The sequence below is a fragment of the Gorilla gorilla genome, chromosome 13, assembly GCF_029281585.2.
Source record: "Gorilla gorilla gorilla isolate KB3781 chromosome 13, NHGRI_mGorGor1-v2.1_pri, whole genome shotgun sequence".
NCBI classification, from domain to species: domain Eukaryota; kingdom Metazoa; phylum Chordata; class Mammalia; order Primates; family Hominidae; genus Gorilla; species Gorilla gorilla.
In genome coordinates this window covers 116791293-116806384 of record NC_073237.2, presented here as the reverse complement: position 1 = coordinate 116806384, position 15092 = coordinate 116791293, and the positions used below count along the sequence as shown (strand labels likewise).

The 15092-nt window shown below is 41.2% G+C and overlaps 1 protein-coding gene across 10 annotated transcripts in view; it reads left to right on the top strand.

Annotated features, from left to right (window-relative positions):
* Positions 1–15092, top strand: part of CDK5RAP2 (CDK5 regulatory subunit associated protein 2) — a 188681-nt gene that overhangs the window by 141948 nt on the left and 31641 nt on the right. For all 10 annotated transcript variants that reach the window (XM_055351808.2, XM_019033869.4, XM_055351809.2 and 7 more), the window contains one exon: positions 12820–12868. In XM_055351808.2, coding sequence (XP_055207783.2) covers positions 12820–12868 — 49 coding nt within the window. The remainder of the gene's footprint in view (positions 1–12819; positions 12869–15092) is intronic.

Genomic DNA, 15092 nt, shown 5'->3' with positions numbered 1-15092 from the left:
AGTGAGGAATGATATTTAACCACCAAGATTTGGTGCTAGGTGTGTTCATTGCTACGAGGGTATCATTGTGTCTAGGCCCTTTAGCAGGCGTGTGTGTGTGTGTGTGTGTGTGTGTGTGTGTGTGTAAATGTGTAATTTATTTTTTAAAAAAATCATTACTTCACAATGGTGCCTTTAATTCCAGTCCAGACTCACTGGGTTCTTTCCTGTTTTTCCCGCTTCCACATTTTTACTTCCCTTCTCCAACATTAAGAACCCTGGCTCTGACAACATCACCATATCTGCTGATTTACTCAGTTCTGTAATATATACACATAGTTCCAGAATTACTCCACCCTTTCCACTGTGAAAAACAAACCCACTGGAAGAGTTCAAGATTTGTTTATTAAAGTAGTTCTCTTTGTTTTTAGGCTAAAAATATATTATAGTATGTTCTTGAATTTAAAAGTTGTTTGGTTTCATTCTTTGTACAGCTGTTGTTGGGTTAGTCATTTGAAACACAATTAGATTCATTTGTTTTTATTTGTATTCAATTTTAGAGTTTTTTACTCTATTTTTATTGATTTAATTTTTTGAATATGTATAACATTAGCATGATTCCAGAGTCAAAACTGTATCCTTTTAAATTGCTCTGTGAAGTCATTATTTTTCTCCTTTTCCTTTATCTCCAGTAGTATTGCTTTCCAGTTCCCTTTCTCTCTTAAACCCATTGGGACTGGACTCTGAGTTATCTCAACCCCTCCACTGAAACAGTTTGCCTGACACTAACAACTTCCACTTTGCCAAATCCAAGGATCAGTTTTCAGTCTTCATCTTGCTCAGACTGCAGCAGTATTTGACGTGTTGATCCCTCCCTCCTTGGCTCACTTGGCTTCCAGACGATGCCACTGAGAGTTCAGTTCTCCTCTCCCTCCCTGGCTGCCTCTGTGCAGCCCCGCCTTCTGCACGTCTTCCATCCCTGACCAGTCCTCACGACCAATTATTGCTGCCACCGCTTCAGCTCGCCTCTCTTCTCTCACCTGGATGCTGCAGGCCTCTCCTGTTTGGCCTCTGGGCTTCCATCCTTGTCTCACTGTAGTGCATTTTCCACATAATAATCAGTGATCTTTTAAAAATGTAAGTCAGATCATGTCCCATCTCTGCCCCCAAATCAAAGCCTTTCCTTTTCATTCAGTGTAAAAGTCCAGATAAGGGCCTGCAAAGCCCTGTACCATCGCCCTGGCTGCACTCTCTCCTTACTTCTGCCGCGCCACCCTCTCCTGCTTCCCCTCCCCGGCTACTGACCCTGCAGTTTTTCTATCATGCCCAGGCCAGCTCCTCCTTCAGGGGCTTTGCACTTTCTCTTCTGTCTGGTGTCCCTGATCCCTTCAGGCCTTGTCTCAAATGTCATCATATTAACGAGGTGCTCTTTGACAGCTCTTTATGAAATAGCAAGGCACCCCTGCCTATCATTGACATTCCCTTTTTCCCTTACCCTGTGTTATTTTCCTCGGTTCTACCCACAACCATCTCGCATGTTATGTGTTTACTACCCATAACCATCTTAACCATCTTGCATGTTATATGTTTTTTATTCTGCCTTCCCTGTAGAAAGTAAGCCCTACAAGGGTGCATGGATCTTGTCTGTTGTGTTTGTTGCTGTAGTGCTAGGATATAGATAACGTTTGGTGTATGGTGGACACGCAACACATATTTTGAGAGAATGAATAAATGAGTGAGTGAGTCAGTGAATCTAGTGTTACAGCTGTGGAGAGTGTGGCCCAGTGAGAGTAAGCAACTCATCTGTGACCATTTGTGGAGTGAATGGCAGAGCTGGGATTTTAAATCAGGTCTCTGGACAAAAAACTTTTCCTACTAGAGCTACTTGTATTATAGTTGGTATCATATAGGTTATTTGATTTAAACTTCACAGTGACCTTGGAAGCACAATGTATTAGTTCAGTTTTATAGATGATGAACTGAGGCATAGAGAAATAACCTTACATATTTAAATAAATGGGCCTAGTAGTGAAGAATGCAGTCATTGGAGCTGGGCTGGCCAGATTAGAGCTCTGGTTTCCCACTCGTAAGCTGTGTACCTTGGGAAATTTACTTAATTCCTTGCCTCAGTTTCTTTTTTCACCTGTAAACTTAGCATTCTAATACCTAATTGGTGGAGTCTTTGTAAGAATTAAATTATGGATGTGAAGCCTTGCTTGGCTCAGTGCTGGGTGCATGGTTCTTACGTACTGAGTGCTTATTAGTATTTGTACTTGCTGTGAGTTGGGGCTTAATCCTCAGAACAGCCTGTTTTTCAGGTGAGGAACTTAGACTTAACAAATAAGAGTTTGTTGTTCAAAGTCACAAGTGACTTGGCGGAACCAGGATTTGACTCTGTTCCTCTTGTCTTCATATGTACAAAATAGATGGTTTATGATGGCCCACATCGTTCATTTAATTCCAGGATAGAACATGGGATAGTTTACCCATCTGGGCCTAGTGAATGTTTTCCCCCAGCTTTTGCAAAGGGCCCAGCAGCTTAGACCTGCTGTAGACTGGTTTTGCTAATACCAGTTCCCAGGACTTTTGAGGACCAGGGTATATAGGAGTACCTGACTTTTCCCAGCTTTATGAAAACCTACTTCCTTCTAGCTAAGGGTATTCTAAATAAGCTAGTTTTCATTTTATTAGTGGAGAACTATCTGGGTCCTCATGATAAAGCCGTATCTTCCAGGCCCAAGTCATTTTCTGTCGGCCTCTTCTTGAAGGCTCTCACTCTAGGGCCTAGGAAGTGGAGAGCTGAGAGAGGGTGCCTCTGGCACCAGCTGCCCTCCTTCCTTCATCCAGCCACTCCCCTTGGTTTATTTTTTAGTTATTTACCTTGACACACCCAAGGAGAGCCTACTTATTCTTTGTGGGTTCTGCAGGCATTTTAGACTTAGCAGATAACACAAACATAGAACTTGATTTTCTCCTACAAAAAGCATAAAAGTCCCAGAAACCTCACCACAGCTCCTTTTCTTAGGGACTAAAATGTAACACAGAGGTAGCTCTTTCTTGGATTTATATAAGGGGTCTGGCTCTTGAATTATGAAACAAGCTTATCATAAAACAGTTTTATATTTGAGGCAGTCGTATAGCATGAGTTCTTAAAAATTTAAATATAGCCTTTAAAAAAATTAATACAAAGCAATACATGTTTACTGTGGAATAAAAGATAAGCAAATACTCCTATAATTGCATCACACAACAAAGTGTGAATACCCTGGAGTATATATGCCCAGACCTTTTTTATTTATATGTGTATTTTTTATGGAAATGGGACTGTTTGCATCCTCTCCCTTTGTTCAGTTATAGATAATAAATATACATTGTAAGTTTTAGTGGCTGTAGGGCATTCTTTTGTATAAATGTACCATAATTTATTTAATCATTCCCCATTAGATGAACATTCAGATTGTTCCCATTTTGGGGCTATTATAAAGAACACTGTACTGGAATCTTTGTGCATATCCTTGCTATTTCTTTAATAATGTTTGGTTGGTAGGCTCCAAGAAGTAGGATGGTAGCGTGGTTTCTTAATGCTTATAAGGGGACTCTCCCTTGGCTCCATTAAACTAGGGATTCCACTAGGGATCTGGAAACCTGCAATGTACATTTTTCTGGGGTGAGGGTCTATAACTTAGATTCCCAAGAGGGCTGGGATCAAAATAGATCAGGAACTGGTGTTGCAGCCAGAGTTTCCACTGTATCCTTGTTCTTGGTGCCTCCCAAGAGCAGTTGTGTGAATAAGGCAGGTAGTATTTTGTCTGCAGGTATTTTTGAGTAAGCTGTGTTTGACACCGGGAAAGGTACAAAGAAGACAGTTTGATCAGTGAGCTCACCACATGAACAAAGATAGCTCTTGGAATCCTTTGCCTTCGTTCTCTGCTGACAGAAGTGAACCTGAAACATTGGTTTCTTCTCAAGGCCTTCCACAGTCTGGAGGGGGCCTTTGCCAGCCCACCACCCTCTGATGATGATGATGATATGAAGAAGTTGAAGGAGAAACAATGAGGAAGTGAGAAAGACTGATCTTTATTGGGTGCTTGCAATATGCCAGGCATTGTTCTCAGCCTAAGAGGAAGTATTATTTATTATCCTCATTTATTAACAAATGAGGAACGGAGAGGTTCATTCACGTGGTCTAAGTCAGACAGGAAGTGACAGTCTGAATTTGAGTCCATGTAGTTCACTTTCACAGTCTACCCTCCTAACCACCATGATATCGTGCTTTTCACACTCCTATCAAATTGGATTCACTGGTCAAACATTTCTTCGTATTATTATTATACTTTAAGTTTTAGGGTACATGTGCACAATGTGCAGGTTAGTTACATATGTATACATGTGCCATGCTGGTGTGCTGCACCCATTAACTCGTCATTTAGCATTAGATATATCTCCTAATGCTATCCCTCCCCCTTCCCCTCATCCCACAACAGTCCCCAGAGTGTGATGTTCCCTTTCCTGTGTCCACGTGTTCTCATTGTTCAATTCCCATCTATGAGTGAGAATATGCGGTGTTTGGTTTTTTGTCCTTGCGATAGTTTACTGAGAATGATGATTTCCAATTTCATCCATGTCCCTACAAAGGACATGAACTCATCATTTTTTATGGCTGCATAGTATTCCATGGTGTATATGTGCCACATTTTCTTAATCCAGTCTATCGTTGTTGGACATTTGTCTTGGTTCCAAGTCTTTGCTATTGTGAATAGTGCCGCAATAAACATACATGTGCATGTGTCTTTATAGCAGCATGATTTATAATCCTTTGGGTATATACCCAGTAATGGGATGGCTGGGTCAAATGGTATTTCTAGTTCTAGATCCCTGAGGAATCGCCACACTGACTGCCACAATGGTTGAAGTAGTTTACAGTCCCACCAACAGTGTAAAAGTGTTCCTATTTCTCCACATCCTCTCCAGCACCTGTTGTTTCCTGACTTTTTAATGATTGCCATTCTAACTGGTGTGAGATGGTATCTCATTATGGTTTTGATTTGTATTTATCTGATGGCCAGTGATGATGAGCATTTTTTCATGTGTCTTTTGGCTGCATAAATGTCTTCTTTTGAGAAGTGTCTGTTCATATCCTTCGCCCACTTTTTGATGGGGTTGTTTGTTTTTTTCTTGTAAATTTGTTTGAGTTCATTGTAGATTCTGGATATTAGCCCTTTGTCAGATGAGTAGGTTGCAAAAATTTTCTCCCATTTTGTAGGTTACCTGTTCACTCTGATGGTAGTTTCTTTTGCTGTGCAGAAGTTCTTGAGTTTAATTAGATCCCATTTGTCAATTTTGGCTTTTGTTGCCATTGCTTTTGGTGTTTTAGACATGAAGTCCTTGCCCATGCCTATGTCCTGAATAGTAATGCCTAGGTTTTCTTCTAGGGTTTTTATGGTTTTAGGTCTAACATTTAAGTCTTTAATCCATCTTGAATTAATTTTTGTATAAGGTGTAAGGAAGGGATCCAGTTTCAGCTTTCTACATATGGCTAGCCAGTTTTCCCAACACCATTTATTAAATAGGGAATCCTTTCCCCATTGCTTGTTTTTCTCAGGTTTGTCAAAGATCAGATAGTTGTAGATATGCGGCATTATTTCTGAGGGCTTTGTTCTGTTCCATTGATCTGTATGTCTGTTTTGGTACCAGTACCATGCTGTTTTGGTTACTGTAGCCTTGTAGTATAGTTTGAAGTCAGGTAGCGTGATGCCTCCAGCTTTGTTCTTTTGGCTTAGGATTGACTTGGCGACGCGGGCTCTTTTTTGGTTCCATATGAACTTGAAAGTAGTTTTTTCCAATTCTGTGAAGAAGGTCATTGGTAGCTTGATGGGGATGGCATTGAATCTATAAATTACCTTGGGCAGGATGGCCATTTTCACGATATTGATTCTTCCTACCCTTGAGCATGGAATGTTCTTCCATTTGTTTATATCCTCTTTTATTTCATTGAGCAGTGGTTTGTAGTTCTCCTTGAAGAAGTCCTTCACGTCCCTTGTAAGTTGAATTCCTAAGTATTTTATTCTCTTTGAAGCAATTGTGAATGGGAGTTCACTCATGATTTGGCTCTCTGTTTGTCTGTTGTTGGTGTATAAGAATGCTTGTGATTTTTGTACATCGATTTTATATCCTGAGACTTTGCTGAAGTTGCTTATCAGCTTAAGGAAATTTTGGGCTGAGACAATGGGGTTTTCTAGATAGACAAACTTGTCGTCTGCAAACAGGGACAATTTGACTTCCTCTTTTCCTAATTGAATACCCTTTATTTCCTTCTCCTGCCTAATTGCCCTGGCCAGAACTTCCAACACTATGTTGAATAGGAGTGGTGAGAGAGGGCATCCCCGTCTTGTGCCAGTTTTCAAAGGGAATGCTTCCAGGTTTTGCCCATTCAGTATGATATTGGCTGTGGGTTTGTCATAGATAACTCTTATTATTTTGAGATACGTCCCATCAATACCTGATTTATTGAGAGTTTTTAGCATGAAGGGTTGTTGAATTTTGTCAAAGGCCTTTTCTGCATCTATTGAGATAATCATGTGGTTTTTGTCTTTGGTTCTGTTTATATGCTGGATTACATTTATTGATTTGCGTAAGTTGAACCAGCCTTGCATCCCAGGGATGAAGCCCACTTGATCATGGTGGATAAGCTTTTTGATGTGCTGCTGGATTCGGTTTGCCAGTATTTTATTGAGGATTTTTGCATCAATGTTCATCAAGGATTTTGGTCTAAAATTCTCTTTTTTGGCTGTGTCTCTGCCCGGCTTTGGTATCAGGATGATGCTGGCCTCATAAAATGAGTTAGGGAGGATTCCCTCTTTTTCTATTGATTGGAATAGTTTCAGAAGGAATGGTACCAGTTCCTCTTTGTACCTCTGGTAGAATTCGGCTGTGAATCCGTCTGGTCCTGGACTCTTTTTGGTTGGTAAGCTATTGATTATTGCCACAATTTCAGATCCTGTTATTGGTCTATTCAGAGATTCAACTTCTTCCTGGTTTAGTCTTGGGAGAGTGTATGTGTCGAGGAATTTATCCATTTCTTCTAGATTTTCTAGTTTATTTGTGTAGAGGTGTTTGTAGTATTCTCTGATGGTAGTTTGTATTGTGTGGGATCGGTGTTGATATGCCTTTTATCATTTTTTATTGCATCTATTTGATTCTTCTCTCTTTTTTTCTTTATTAGTCTTGCTAGTGGTCTATCAATTTTGTTGATCCTTTCACAAAACCAGCTCCTGCATTCATTAATTTTTTGAAGGGTTTTTTTTGTCTCTATTTCCTTCAGTTCTTCTCTGATTTTAGTTATTTCTTGCCTTCTGCTAGCTTTTGAATGTGTTTGCTCTTGCTTTTCTAGTTCTTTTAATTGTGATGTTAGGGTGTCAATTTTGGATCTTTCCTGCTTTCTCTTGTGGGCATTTAGTGCTATAAATTTCCCTCTACACACTGCATTGAATGTGTCCCAGAGATTCTGGTATGTTGTGTCTTTGTTCTCGTTGGTTTCAAAGAACATCTTGATTTCTGCCTTCATTTCGTTATGTACCCAGTAGTCATTCAGGAGCAGGTTGTTCAGTTCCATGTAGTTGAGCAGTTTTGAGTGAGTTTCTTAATCCTGAGTTCTAGTTTGATTTCACTGTGATCTGAGAGACAGTTTGTTATAATTTCTGTTCTTTTGCATTTGCTGAGGAGAGCTTTACTTCCAACTATGTGGTTAATTTTAGAATAGGTGTGGTGTGGTGCTGAAAAAAATGTATATTCTGTTGATCAAACATTTCTGTGGGCCAGGCCTTGCATTTCCCCTCTTCCATGATTCTGTTCAAACCATTATTTTTTTCTGTAAGACTTCTACTCCCTTTCCACTTAGAGAAATTAGAGAAATTCTGCCTGTCCTCCAGGAATCTTTCTTTGTTCACCTGAAGTGGAAGCAAAATTTATTCTTTCCACCCGCTCTCACCCCCCGTTTGTTTATAGCTTGCACTTGATATTCACATCTGAGTTTGTGATAGAGGCTGTCACAAGGGTGTTGGGTTAGAAAGAACAGGACCTTTGGAGTCAGACAGACTGGAGTTCAGATCCCAGCTTTGTGGGTCATTTATCCTTTGAAGGGCCAGATTTCCTCTATGGGGGAGAGCAGTACCTGTCTTATAGAGATGTTTGTGAGAATGAAATGACATTATTTAAGCTTGTCCCATCCGTGGCCCACGGGCTGCATGCAGTCCAGGACAGCATTGAATGTGGCACAATGCAAATTCGTAAACTTTCTTAAAACATTATGGATTTTTTTGTTTTTTAAGCTCATTGGCTATTGTTAGTTTATTTTATGTATGGTCCAAGACACAGTGTGGCCCAGGGAAGCCAAAAGATGGGACACCCCTGATTTCTTTCATTTTTAAATTTCTGGCCAAACAAAAAACCCAATAGACACTCCTGATTTGAAGGGTGTCCTGCCTTGACAAATAGGGGGAGATCAGGAAGATACATCAACCAAAATTAAAATTGTAAATCCTACAGCTGGGTTAGTGGACCCTTCCCTCAGCTAAGGGAACACAACAAAACCTGAAAAACTAGTTCAGACCATGATGGGAAAGTGGGGGGCGGTCAGACATGCCTCATTATACTCTCCTCCCTTTGGAGCTGGCACACAGCTGACCAGTATTAACACTAAAATAGAGATCCTTAGGCTGACCGAACAGACTCTGTAGCAATAAGAAACCAAATTCTAACCTGACTCCATTATAGCATCACATGACAGATTGCAGGGCTCTGAAAGAAATCAAAGTATTGTACCCCAAAATATATTTGTTTGACATGTTTTGAAATGGCCCTGAAATGCTGTCTCTTGTAGGGAACACTTACATTCTATAGAGAATCCCCTTCCCTTTCCCCTTTTTTGATCCTGAAGAGATTGGCTGAGAGTCCAGCACCTTTTAAGGATCTGAATAGGAAATATTTGCCTCTGAGGATGGCCACCTCTGGGACTTCATCCACATAAGAAAAACCTTGGTCTCTATAACCCCTTAGCTTAACTCAGACACTCCTTTCTATTAATTTCAGGTCTTTAGATAATAACTCTTTCAACCAAGTGCCAATCAGAAAAATGTTTGAATCCACCAATGACCTGGAAGCCCGCCACCGACTTTGAGTTGTCCTGCCTTTCCGGACCAAACCAGTGTATACCTCACATATGTTGATTGATATCTTTTGTCTCCCTAAAACATAAAACCAAGCTGTAACCCAATCACTTTGGGCACATGTTCTCAGGACCTCCTGGGGCTGTGTCACCTGTCATGATCCATAACCTTGGCAAAATAAACTTCAAAACTGGTTGAGATCTGTCTCAGATACTTTTTGGCTTACAGTGACAACAATAATAATGGGGCATGCATGTCATGGTTAACAGAGTGATCCAGGCTTTCAGAGAAAATGGAGGGTTTTTCCTCCTAAGAATCCCTGGAACTGCCCTCTCCAGAGTCCCTTAAGTGTCTTCCCATCTTTATAAAGCAGTTCTTCCCTCCATCAAAGATATGGCTCCATTGCCACCTCCCCTAAATGTTCCTTGATGGTCCAGGCCAGATTCTGTTTGTCTCCTCTGTGTGCCTTCCCACAGCATCCATTGCGGCCCCTTATCACAGTGTGTAGTGCAGTTGTCTTTTGGGTCCACCCTTTCCACTCAGGTGAACTCACTGAGGATAGGGTGGCTCCTCATTCATCTCTGTATCCTCAGTGTCTGGCACAGGAACCTGAGTGGAGCACTGTAAATATTAAAATAGAATTAGTTTCTACCAATTACTAGAGAGGTGGAAAGGAAGAAACATCTGGGTCATGTAGGAGATGCCAGGCTGTGGGATTTGAAGTTAACTCTGTAGGACTGATGGATTTTGAGCTCGGAAGTACTGTTTCAAAAGCGGCTTCTTAAGCACTGTACAGAATGGATCAGTGCAGAGAGGAAACTGAAGTTAGGTCAACCAGTTGTAAGTTTGTCTGGCATAATAGTCTTCTCTTGCTTGTTCAGTTATGGATGGGATAACTAGATGTTTTTTATTTGAAAAGATGAAGTCCTCCTATTGTCTCACACTACACAACTCTTAGGTGTAGCAACAAGATTTGCCTGAGAGATGGGAGCAGCATTTTCATGACATGCATCCTAAGCTTTTGAATAGCCAGACAGATGGTACCCTGTTACCTGTGTGAGGGCAGTTTCCACCAAGAAATTCAATGCATTAGTTGTTGTGATTTCCCTGTGAATCCTACAGTAACTATTTGTCACTTGGTTTTAAAGAATTCTGTTATAATAATAGGGGAACGGGTGGAATACAGTTGTTGTTGAGTTGTTGCAAGCTCCTCGAGGGTCTGTTATTTGATGGGGAAACTCATGCTGCTGGTGGCATCAGGGCACATCCTGGTGTGGTCATGAGTTTGGTTAGGAATGGAGGAGAGGTTTTTGATGGGTCTAAGATCTGGAGACCCGGAATGCTTAAAGCCTGCCCCAAACCAAGGGTCCCCACCCTGTGAAGTTCCTGAGGAAGATATACAACTAAAGAACAATGTGAATGTGGCCAGGTGCAGTGGCTCACGCCTGTAATCCTAGCACTTTGGGAGGTCAAGGCAGGTGGATCACTTGAGGCCAGGAGTTTGAGACAAGCCTGGCCAGCACAGTGAATACTCTACTAAAAATACAAAAAAAATTAGCTGGGCGTGGTGGTGTGTGCTTGTAGTCCCAGCTCCTCAGGAGGCTGAGGCATGAGAATTGCTTGAACCCAGGAGGCAGAGGTTGCAGTAAGTCGAGATCGTGTCACTGTACTCCAGCCTGGGCAACAGAGCAAGACTCCATTTAAAAAAAAAAAAAAGAGCTGTGAGAATGTGAAGCAGAATGTCATGTTACTTTGTTTGCCTGGCTAGTACCTGAGTAAGTCCTAAGCTTTTTGGAAGGCTGGGCTGGCACTGATGGTCCATTCTCAGGGTCTGTAGGGTCAGTCTTATCTGCTGAATGTTGGTAAGCAGCCCAGTGCAAGTATGAGATGAAAAATGTTGACTAAGCTGTTCTTTTAACACACAGTTGTCCCTGCCCATTAGGGATGGTCTTACAAGCTGGTTCTTCCAGTAAAAGTCTGGAAATCTGACTCAGTCAGGTGTGGATTTCCCCCTTGAAGAGGATTGTAGAGGACAGACATGTGGAGTCTTGAGAGCATCCACTGATGAAGGCCTGTCAACCTCTATCTACCTTTCAAGAAGCCAAAATATCATGCCATTTTTGGCCAGGATGTAACCAAGAGGCATAGGTTTGCGATTGAAGTAGCTATAAGGATATCTCCATCTGTCTTGCTTAACTATAAAATGTAGTAAAGTAAGGGAGAGTGTGATCAGACAAAGGGAGAGTTGAAACATTAAACCTCCTGGATATCCACTTCTTTGCTTTAAAACAGAGGTACTAACACCGTGCTCATAGGATCATTGTGAGGCCTGAAGGAGATAGTAGATATTAAAGAGCCATACTCAGGCCCTGGTGCCTGGTCACTCAGGCCTGTGTGACTCATTTCTGATGGTGACAGTGCCCTGCCGTAGTAGGTGACTTTCTACCACTTAGCATATTGCACTGACTCTTGGTTCCCAGGTGGCTGGCCTGGTGGGCGATAGGGAACCTGGATGGCCATACCAGCCAGCCGTGTGAGTTTGTAGGTGGAAACTTCTAGACTTAAAGCAAATGTGCAAGGATTCAGTGATCTTTTCCTCTATACTGTGGTGTTTGAGAACTTTTCCTTTTAGGAATGGTTTTGAAAATTGCATGTGTGGGTGCAGTTTAATTATAGTCTCATTTTTCAAGTACAACTATAGAAGAGTTTGTGTTTTTCTTTAGCCACGCATCAGTTTCTTCAAAGAGCTCATCCCAGCCTGCAATTTCCAGGGTTCTGAAGTATTTTTAAAATAAAGTTGTTAGTCTCTTTGAAATCTAGGCTCATGTGCTTCCTTTCAAACAGCAAATGATGACATGCAGGAAGAGAGCAGAGCGTCTTTTGCCCAGCTACATTCTGAGCTTTATTTTGTTTTCTTTTGTCATTTTTTAAAATCATTTCCCCTGCTGTAGACAGTGGGTTTTTCAGCTGTACTCATGTACTCCTTTTCCTAGTTTTAATCCTACTTCTGAGACCCTTCCTAAGGAAATAATTAAAATGCAGATAAAGCTGTATGCACAAAGATGCTTATTTTATTTGTTTATAAAAGTGAAAATTTGGAAATGACCTAAGTGTCAAATAGAGAACTGGCAAAATTGTGGTAATGCATGCCTACAGTGGAATATTAGCGCAGACATTAAAAATGATGTTTCGGAAGCAAATTTAGTAAGAGAAATGGCTATAATAATAATATACTAAGTGAAAAAATTATGTTGTAATATGGTATCTTCCATGCCAAAATGCATGAAAAAAAGAATGGAAAGAAATCCAGTAACTTGGCTGTGGGAGTGCCAGGATATTGATCTTTTTTGGATTCCGTTACCCATTTTCTGTAATGAGCATATATTCTGTTAGTATCAGAGTTTGAGAGAAAGAAAACGAAACCTGCACCAGCAATACCTTGTGATTGCTTTTTAGATTCAGTGCTGTCACCTAGCACTGGTGTCAATGCAGTGATAAAGGAGAAGTCTATAGTCTGAATCGTACTCTTGGTAATCCTACTTTAAATATCCAGGATTGTTACAGAGTGTTTAAATAAGTGGAATAGTGCTTCTGCAAATGTATGAGCAGGAAGTTATTAGGGAACACTTAAAAACATTTTTTTCTCCTCCTTTCTTGATGTTATTTCTGCTTCCAGGAAAATCAGTTGGAGTGGAAATGAACACCCAGAATGAACTGATGGAGAGGTGAGTGTGTAACATTTGTTAAGAAGACTTCCCAGGACTTTCTAGGTCTGATTTACCTGCCAGCTTTTAAAATATTTTGGCTCCTTCCCGTTCTGTTTGTTTCCTGCTTCTTGTAAATAAGGTATAAACATCTATGGAACTGACAATGGCCATACAAAACCAAGAGCTCATGCCATATGTCCTGTTGCTTTCATTCATTCATTTCAGGTTACTTGTGTCATCTCTATGAGGTGATCTGAACCAGATGACATATTCATTTGTTGGCTTCCAGATACCTGCAAGATAAACTCCAGACTCCTTAGCCTGGCATTTGAGGCCCTTCTCATTCTGACCCCAATTCTCTTCTCCCCTGCCCATTCTCCTCGCTTCCCTTCCCCTGATGTACCCCATGTTTTAGTCCTATTTGGCTTTGTATTCTCCACACCATAGCTGTGCACTCTGCCTTCTTCCTCTTGAAGTTCGAAAATCATTCTTCCGAGTCCATTCAAATGTAAATGAACCTGGTTCTCCCCAATACCCTCCCTCTCCACCACATCCCAGCGTCAGTAATTCTTGCTGTAGCACTTGGAGATAATTACATTACAGCATTTACCACATGGTATTGTAATGCTTTCTACATTTATCTTTCTATTCCCAGAATTCCTTGGAAGAGGAAAGGAGCTAGCTAGTGTTCACTAGGTATTGGTGTGTGTCAGCTCCTGTTGTAGGCATTTCACGTTTACTAGTTCTCACCATATAAAGTTTAAAGTAACTATTTTAGGATGAGGAAGCTGTGGGTCAGAGTTGCATATTTGCCATTACAAGGCAGAGCTAGGATTTGAACTTGAATCTGTCACACTCCATCCAATGCACGTCCTCTTCCTGTTATTCCACATTGTCTCTTGAGGGCAAAGCCTATGTCTTGAATATCTCTAGCTGCTTCAGCTCCAAGTTGCTGGCATGTAGTTGGAGATCAGAAAATATTCATGGAATAAATGAATTGTATAATTTCTTGGCTTGTGTCTGTGGCCAACTGAAAATGCCAAGGTCTTGCCCTCCTTTATTTAGTTGTTAAAGATTCTGAATGCTATTATTGTTGCTGTGTACTTTCCTCTTCTTTAAAGATGTGGTCCTTTGGGCTTCTGGGAATAAAATAGAGACCAGTCTAGGGTGCAGACTTGTAGATTTTATTGGCATCACAAAGGGCACTTGCATCATTAGAGCGAGTAGGCAGAGAGTTATCACAGCTCACAGGAGGAGTTTTAATCGGGGCTTTTGCAAATTTAAAAGAAATACTCTTCTCCCACTGCAGATCCCTCCCAATTCAATCCTCCACTTCCATTCTTATAATAATAGATCACATCCCACTGGCATGCTTTAGAGAGGGCAAGGAAGGCTTCCCAGAGTGGGGCCATTCTTAGCTGAGATCTAAAGGGTGAGAGTCGAAGGGGCTGGGGGCTGTCAGGAGAATGTCCAAGCCTGAGGCAAAGGAGACACGGTCCCTTTGAGCATGTAGCTGGCACATAGAGGGTCAAAGCTGGAGAGGCAGGCTGGTTCTTGTTGGGCTGGTCCTCAAATGTGTTAAAAGTCCAAACACTATTCTATAGGAAGTAGGGAGTCTTCGAAGGAAGGTAAGCTGGGACTAGACATGATCACATTTGCCATTTAGGAAGACTGCTGGTGTTGCTTGCAGAAGGAGTTGGAGTGAGAGATGGAAACTCTTTAGCCTCCTCAACCAATGTGCCACTCCTTTTCATTTCTGACAGATTTGTTTTTTTCCTTCTGTTCTGCCTCTCTCAACTGTAGTTTAACACGGGCCACTTCTAAGTCAATTAAGTGGGTGCCCTTGGCCCATGCTGCACTTCTGCAAGCCAGCAGCAAGCCTGTGCATCCATCACACTGTCTGGGCAAAGTTGCATCAGGTGTTTACCTGTTAATGAATGCATTGCAGCCTTAGAGTCTTTGCTGTTGTCTGAGCTCATGAATAATGAGACTGTGGCTGTTGACAAGAAGTAATAGGAAAACGTGGGAGGAAAAAAGAGCATCAATTAAGGAGTTTATCTCTAATGGAGATTCATGTGGGCTTTTCACAGCATTTGTTTTTTTTTTTTTCTCATGGCTTAGGTGGTCCTTGGGAAATACAGGTTAATAACCAGATGATTGCTAGAATAACGATATTGAAACCTGCTTGGGAACCATGAGAGTTTTGAGATTTTTAAATCCATAGGCCATCTCACGGTTTTGG